The sequence below is a fragment of the Gouania willdenowi genome, unplaced genomic scaffold (genome assembly GCF_900634775.1).
Source record: "Gouania willdenowi unplaced genomic scaffold, fGouWil2.1 scaffold_51_arrow_ctg1, whole genome shotgun sequence".
In the NCBI taxonomy this organism is placed as follows: Eukaryota; Metazoa; Chordata; class Actinopteri; order Blenniiformes; family Gobiesocidae; genus Gouania; species Gouania willdenowi.
This window is the reverse complement of record NW_021145215.1, coordinates 735970-744505: the sequence shown is the minus strand read 5'-3', so window position 1 is coordinate 744505 and position 8536 is coordinate 735970. Positions and strand designations below refer to the sequence as shown.

Sequence of the window (8536 nt, the reverse complement as noted above, 5' to 3'; positions counted from 1 at the left end):
TGACTGAGTTATATGATGTGTGTGGGTGGGATTTTATAAAGCAGGTAAGACACACCTTTAATCACTAAGAGTTCATTCTCTGACCATAGAACATGGAGCGGTTCTTCTTCTTCTGTGTTTTCTGTCTGTGGAACCAAAGAGCCCAGTGTGATCCCACCCCAGTCACAGGTCAGTGTGTGTGTGTGTGTGTGTGTGATCTCTACAGTCTAATCCAACAATGAATGACTTACATTAGTTGAGCATTATTTAAATGGTTCCTTTAGTACAGTGTTTCCTAATGGGGGTACGTGTACCCCTAGGGGTACGCGATGGCACTACAGGGAGAGAGAGTGGATCATTAACAAATATAGTATCAGTCTAAATCAGTCCTCTTTTGTCAACGACAACATTTTGTTCAGGATTCTGTGAAAAAACAACTAATATATGTAAAATATGATGGAATGAAGAATCTCATTCTGTTAATAAGTGGAATGAAACTTGTTATTTTTATAGTTTTCATAATTTCCTGTCATTTTCCTCCTGATGTAAGACCAACACTGACCTTTGTGTTTTCACTTCATGTTCTTATAAAAAAAATCATTTCTATCATCATTGTGTGTGTTTTCATGTATTCATGTTGTCATTTTTGTGATTTTAGAAACTTTTTTTGTCTGTTCATTTTCTGCATTTTTGTTGTTTTCTTTAACTTTGTGTTGCTTTTTGTTTTTTGCCACTTTGTGTGGTTTTTTAAAAGTCATTTTGTGTATTTATGTATGTTTATTTCCTCTTTTTGTTGTTATATTGTTGAAATTTGAGCCATATAAAAAAGTTGAATTGAACTGAATAGTGTATATTTCTGTAATTTTGTGTTTCTTTAGTCATTTTGCATATTTTCCTCTTATTTTGTTCTTTTGTTTTTGCTGTTTTGTGTGTTATCAATGTGTGTAGTTTTGTTGTCATTTTTCAAGATTTAATCAGTGTGTGCTGGACTACGAAGCTCGTTAACATCTTACGGAGCTAAATAGAAGCTAAATCACTATGGTAACTTAGGCTGAACGGCTAGCCTGGTCGGGACCAGGCCGGGCTGCGTCCGAATAGTCCCTCCTATCTCCTTTCCTATCCACTGTTCCTCAACCCCCTCGATGATGTCACAGGATGAAGGAGAGGAGTTAGGAAAAGGCCATCATGTTTGTTTTGACAATCAGACACACTTCCACTAGGTGATGTAATAATGAGACGGTGGTGAAGGTTAGTGACGTCTGTCGTGGTGAAAAAACTACACATTTCCTAAAACTGACTAAAAGCAGATTTCTAACACTTTCACTGATATAATGTCATAAATCACAGGTTTGAATGTTTTTATTGTTTTGTTTTTATTGAACAGATACAGACAAAAAGGTACTTTTTCACATTATTACAGTTTATAGACAAGTTTATGGAGTTTATTGACCTGCCCATTGTTAGAAGATCCTGATTGGTGCAGATCTGACAGCTGCATTTAGGAAAGAAGATTATTAATTATAAATGTAATCCTTTCATTTACTGATGACATCATTTAGGAAAGATATAGATTTATATATAATGGACTGATCTACAGTCAGCTGTCTACGTATGCACAGACGGTTGAAATCCATAATTCATTCATTCATTCATTCATACGCAATAGTGAGGCTGATCCCATCACTAGGAACATACTACAGTAAACAATGTGCTCTCATCCCTAGGGATGTATATTGATAAGGATTTAGCGATTCCGATGCTTTATCGATTCCTGCTTATTGATCTGTTTTTTATTGATTCTCTTATCGGTTCCCAAATAGGCTGAAAAATAAGTCGTACAGAAAAGAATACAGCCTGGTTTATTAAAATAAACATCAGGTTTATTAATATAATTATTCACCACTGAGAATAAACAATACTCAAATGAATAAAATGAGTCAACAAGTCAAGTGAGTATTGGCTTAAAATAATTTTATAGACTGACAAACGTTCCAATAGATCAGGGATAATGTCTGTATTTTATAGTCAGTAGTTCTACTAGTTCACCATTGTTACACCAGTTATTGATGTTTATGTAAACACCACCATCATCATCTCATGTCTTACATTTAAATCCAGCTTTAGCTCCAGTTTGTTCTCCAGAGAACAGACATTAGAACACAGGATGGAAGGATTAGCTTTTAGCTTGGTTGGTTAGAGCGTCTGGATTTAATAATCTGATCACTGTAGAGATTTCTATGTAGAGTTGATGGATCATTAGTGTGTTTTATGTTTCTGTCACCTCGTCACTGTCGTACCGTGGGAACCCTACACAACAATCTGAATTAAACCAGCGAGTAAAATAAATGTACACAGAGCTGTGTGTGTAAAGAACATGTTTAGATAAAAAATAAAATCCAAAAAAAATGGAGGACTAATAATTTACATAATAATTTATTTTGTTTCAGTTTAGGCCAAAAAATGTAATTTGTGTGTATCTATAATATAAACTGCTGCATCATGTTTCATTTAAATCCTAAAAAAGAAACAATATCACAGTAATATTAATAATAATAATGCATTGGATTTTATGCATTATTTCCTTTTAGTTTTGGCACTCCTGTGATTCCATAGTTTTTGGTCTGAATTATGGATTTTAATTATTCACTCTGCCAGGTTCTCCATTGATTGGTCAGACGCTGGAAGCTCCACCCCTTTCATGTGCACGTACCCAGGCTGAAAACACTTGGCTTAAATTAGCGTGTTGTTATCAACCTTCGTAGGACAGCTTCTCTCTGACAGGGAATGTTATGTGCGCTACCAGATGATTATTGTTGTAAATTGCTCCATATAAGAAAAGTTTAATTGTTTTGAATAATATATATTCTGTAATTTTGTGTAGTTTTTTAAGTCATTTTGTGCATTTACTTTGGGGGCCACTTAAAATTAGATAAATGGCCCCCGGGCCACCAGTTGCCCTTGTGTGGTGTCAAGGTTTTCAGAGATTTGTGAATATTCCAACATGTCCTTTGTCCTCAGATTATCTAACGTACCATGTGCAGCTCGGTCCCAATGTTCTCCTCAGCTGTACTACGAAGCCTCCAGTCAACCTTGATAATCTGGTTCTGGAATGGATTTACAACACCACCATGAAAGTGTTCACCTTTCGCAATAACAAATCAGACAACGAAACTCAGGACCCAAAGTATAAAGGACGAGCGCATGTGCCTAGGAAAGAAATGAAGAAAGGGAACTTCTCACTGGTGCTGACCAACGTCACTGCAGACGATGAAGGAAACTACAGCTGCAAAGTTAGAATCAACAAAACACCTGTGTACAAAGCCATCATCACCCTGGTTGTAGGTAAGTGATGATGCTAATCTTCATGTTTGCTGTAACTGAGTTACTATGTATCAGAAACCCTTGTAAATGTGCTAAATCTAAATAGTTCAATAAAAACTGTAATAGAAACACAGCTAGAAGGTCAAGCTCTTTGCTGATGATACATTTGTGTTTATTTGTGTTAAAAACAACAAATCTAAAGGTTTGAGGGAATTTAAGCAAAGATCTACGTGACTATATTATCACTAACTACATTTTACACATTTCTGAGGGTAATGGAAACACAAATGTCTCATTAAAAAATTTAAATGTATCCATATTATGGAAACTATATAAACTATATTGATTTTATTAAAATTATTATCATCATTTATAATTCTTTCAGCACTAACGATTGAGACCATTTGTGTTCCATTTGGATGTTGTCAGGGGGCTGTGTGAACTTTGTAAAAAATATTGTTTCATATCTTAAAAACAAAAGCAGCACAAACAATCATTTTTCATCACTAACGCAGGACTAACGACTGGGACTATCTTCACAGAGTTTTGCGTGGGGAGGGGGGTCAACACAAGATGTTGTGAAATGTTGGTCAGGTAGAAACCCAGCAGGTCCTTCCTGTATCTCCTCCATCCTTCCATCACTGTGACCTCCAGGAGAAGTTCTCTGTTCTGCTGAAGGATGAGGACACCTTTACATTTCACACTGAACACTCACTAATCATCTGATGCACACTAAGATCTTTTTCTCTTTAACAGACTCAAATGGGACTGCACAAGGGATCGATGAACCAGGTGAGTTAAATGTGTCTGTGTCCATGTGTTTCTTAGAGTCCTGTTTCTGTTCATCTGAGTCACAATGTCTCCTCCTCTGTTTCAGAGACAACTGATGGAGTCATTGGTGGAGTCAGTGTTCTGGTTGTTGGTCTGGTTGTTGGTCTGGTTGTTGGTCTGGTCATTTACTTCTGGTAAGGATATAAACTATATACTGTAAATGTGTGCTTGAGAATACGTTTTAACTGTCCAGTCGTCCTGTTCTTCAGCAGGAAACATCTGATGAATTGCTGTAAAGGTAATAAAAAGGAAGACAAACATAAGAGGTAAGTTCTCTGATGTCATTGTTGTCCCACATCAGTGAGACTTGAACATGAAGCCTCACAAAGACTCACCAGCAGATCTTTCTCCCCTCACAGGGACGACAATCAGCAGCAGGATCTTCAACCTCAGGATGAGATGTCAATAGAAATGAATCCAATGTTGTCAGAGAATCAGGGAAATGGAGACGATGGAGACATGGGAGCTAATGCATCAGAGAATCAGACACGACGGAGACTACACTCAGAATCCAGTACTGAGTGAACATCTCAGTTTGTTGATCCTGCAGGAGAAAGATCAGACACCTCTCAGAATTAAACCACCTCTCATTCTGTTCATTTTTTTTTGTACAGCTGCGTCTTTTATTAAGTTGAAATCACTGTAAATTTAATTGGCCACAGTTACATGATAGTTTTTATATTTAGGAATTAGTTATTCCCAATTAAATTATTCAGAATTAAAGTGTTTACAAGGAAATAGTCATTCTGAATTAAAGTTTACATGTAAAACCAGTTTATTTGGTTTTATTTCATTCCTCTTTAGGTGTGGGGGATGGGAAGGTTCTGATTGGACAGGAGGAGAACGTGACGTATTCACGTCTAAACTAACCTTTTCTTTTTGGCTCCAACATAGAACACCACAAAAGAAGTGCATCAATGCTCGGAGCCCAATTTTTGATTTGGGCCCCAAAAGAAAAAACAAAACAAAGAAAGTCAATATTTCATTCAGATTCATATTCAGAAAACTTTAGAGAAATTAATTTGCAGTAATTCTCAGAGCAGTCACATACTGTACATACAACACACACAGTGGTCAGTACATTACATTCACAGTCTATGGAGCAGCATCAGGATATCATATACAATAAATAAAAACATCAGAATAAAATATCACTACAAACTACACCATTTAAATGGAACAGTTGAATCACAGAGGGAACAACATAATTAAAAAACTGATTTGTTTTCCGTTAAAACGACGCCCTGAAGGCAACCAGACAAACTCTGAAAACAGAGGATGTTGGCGCTGAGCCAGGAAACATTTGGCGTTTTTTCAGCACTTGCTCCTCCCACAAAGAATAGCGGTCCCTCATTCTGACCCCAGTGATTATGGAACATGTTTGAACAAAGCTCTGGAGATGATTTTTGTCCTTCATCTACCAATCTTAGAACCAACAAATAAAAGAATACGTGAGGAGGCGTTCAATAAAAGAACAATAAAAGTTATTATGAATGGTTTTGTTTTATTTTGAAAGAGTTAAATTACCTCAGCAGATCCCAAAACAGGGTAGTTGACAGGTATGTTCCAGCCTTTCTGGATGTTTGTTTATGACGTTTAACAGGTTAACACGTTTAACTGTAGAGTCTGACAGAAATCAACATGTTTTTGAAACAATGTATAAAACACAGTTGTGTAAGACACGCCCACAAATGGCATCCACACCTTTATTTTGTTAAATAAAGCCTGGACCTGGTTTTGTGAAATCACATTTTCCTTTGAGTGGTTAAGTGAATTCCTGCAATCAGACACGTTTTTAAACCATCTGTCCTTTCAAAACAAGAGAAAATGGAATGAAAAACATCAGACATTAACCACAGGTTCCCTGTTCTCCATGTGGTGACGCCCCACCAGGTTGTTCTAATGTCACCACTACTGTACCTTGTCTTTATTATTATTATTATTATTATTATTATTATTATTATTATTATTATTATTATTATTGTTATTATTATTATTATTATTATTATCAGAATCAACTTTATTGACCAAGTAATGTATGTTATACACACGAGGAATTTGACTTGGTGAACTGTGCTCTGTCTAATAGTGTAAACATTAAATAATAACAATCAACTAGAAAAAATAATAATAAATATAAACATAAATATAAACAGTAGTTAGACTAGAATGTGCAAACTAAATAAAATAAGATAATAATAATAGTATAAAAAAGAAAAATAATAATAAAATATAATAATAATAAGATAATAGTGCAGGTGAACATTTAAATAAATATTATGTCTATAAACATTCTCAGTGACAGGTTGATCCAGGGTTGTTATGTTAGTTCCAGGTTATTTCACAGTAACAGTTGATCACAGTGACAGCCTGGGGGAAGAAACTGTTTTTATGGCGTACAGTGATCTGTAGCGTCTGCCTGAGGGGAGGAGTTTAAACAGATTGTGTGCAGGGTGGGAGGAGACCGATGACGGTGGTGTCGTCTGCAAACTTCCTTGGGGGCGCCAGTGCTGAGTGACCACATGCTAGATGTGATGCTTCCCAGCCTTACTTGCTATTATTATTATTATTATTATTATTATTATTATTATTATTATTATTATTATCTGGCCTTCCTTATTTCACTTTCTTTATATTTATAGTTGTTTTATTATTTATTTATTATTTGGATAAATAATCATCTTTTTTACAGGACAATGGAATCAACACAGAACGTTACATATGATGAGATAACGTCACATAATCTGTTAATATTGTCTCCACAAACATCATAGAATCAGTCCCAGTCTCACATGTCCTCTGACCAGCACTTCATAGTTTCTCTCACGCAGCAGAACCCTGAAAACAGGAGCGTGCTGTGGTATCAGGTACACAGTTATGATATGAGGAGAAAGAGACAATGACTGTACGCCATAGCACAGGTCTAGGGTCGTATTCCTCATACTGTTCATACGTTTGTTTGTGAGTCAAATATTACGACGGTTGGTGGAACCACATCATTGGCACATACCAATATATGAATGGGGTTCATTACTCAGTACATTTCTCAAATCATTCTCCTTAGATCAGAATGCAGTTTGGTATAAATACTCTATGAATGAATATGATGAGATGCTCAAAGCCCTTTTTTTGAAATGCACCCCCCCATTTCCGGTAATTTCCAACTTTATGGGAACATAGTCGTGTGATATATTGTTTGAAAGGTAATTCAATGTAGATTATGATTATACATCACACAACACCCCCTTTTTTCAGCAATTTCCATTAAAGTTGTTTTCTTATTTCTTTGTGAGACAAATATTACAACAGTTGGTGGAACCACATCATTGACACATACCAATATATGAATGGGGTTCATTACTCCATATGTGCCACGGGTACGATACCAAAATCTGACATCGATGTTTCACGTCCAATGCTAGTCTTTTTTTAGTCGGTGGAGCCGAGTCATCTGACTGAATTCTCTGGAACGTGGTACGTACTATTTGACGTAGAGACGTTACGCGGGCCTGGCCGTAGTTTCATCTGAACTTGTTCTTTTTATTTTATTAGTAATTTTGAAGAAGCAACTTAACAATAACACATGGTTTCATTTTGTTCCACAAAGCAGAGAAAGAGTAGAAATCTGTGCTTTGGTCAATCAAAGCTGCTCTATCTCCATCTACAAGATGTTTAGTGAAAAAAGAACGTTTATAATGATCCACATCATCTGGTGCTTCATGTCCTGATGAAACCTGTTCTGTTTGCTGATGTCTGTGTGAATGTTTCTGCTTCTGTCTTTTCATGACATCATGTATTTTAAGACTCTTATTAAATAAATAATCTGAACTGTAGTCTGGACAACCATCACCAGCGCGTCATGGCGACAAGTCGTGAATGTTCAGAACAACCGGAATGAACTTAATGTGGAATTAAGAGTTTACAAGATCAGTTAAAACACCACAATAGCCTCACAGTAGATAGTCAGTCACCTGGTTATTTTATTATTATTAATAATTACAGTAATTTCATGGTGGATCAAGGAGGAAAACCAGCCAATGGGGGGGTTTGCTCCTCGTCCTCATGGGGGTCCTGGTCCTGTCTATTGATCTCACTAGTCTCTGTAGAACCTCTCCCTCCAGAGTCTCCCGTGCACCTCGTCCTCCAGCAGTGCCTGATAAACCACTGTGTGTCTTTACACATTGTCTGTGTGTGTGTGTGTTTATTTTTACAGTTACAGGTGTTGTAGCTGATTGATCAGCAGTTTTAATTACAATTATTATTATTATTATTATTAATATAAAACTGTATTTATAGGCGTGTACACGTCACCCTAGGGCGTCAGTATCATTTTTTCCTCCTTTGTTTTTGGCAAATCTATCCTTCATATATGACATGTGATGTGAAATGTTCAATGTTTGATTAT

General features: G+C 36.2%; 1 protein-coding gene across 1 annotated transcript; it reads left to right on the top strand.

Moving 5' to 3' along the window:
- On the top strand, nt 1-4710 carry LOC114460535 (sodium channel subunit beta-4-like). The gene is made up of 7 exons (XM_028442411.1): nt 1-168; nt 2998-3321; nt 4057-4092; nt 4178-4265; nt 4341-4397; nt 4491-4618; nt 4673-4710. Exons 1-7 carry the CDS (start codon nt 93-95, stop codon nt 4708-4710), a joined length of 747 nt encoding a protein of 248 aa, XP_028298212.1. The 5' UTR covers nt 1-92.
- The last annotated feature ends 3826 nt before the right edge of the window (nt 4711-8536 follow it).

Coding starts and splice junctions, on each gene's coding strand:
- LOC114460535 (XM_028442411.1), top strand. CDS start 93: ATGGAGCGGTTCTTCTTCTTCTGTGTTTTCTGTCTGTGGAACCAAAGA. Junction 3,322..4,056: donor CATCATCACCCTGGTTGTAG/GTAAGTGATGAT, acceptor TCTCTTTAACAG/ACTCAAATGGGACTGCACAA. Junction 4,619..4,672: donor TAATGCATCAGAGAATCAGA/CACGACGGAGAC, acceptor CTCAGTTTGTTG/ATCCTGCAGGAGAAAGATCA.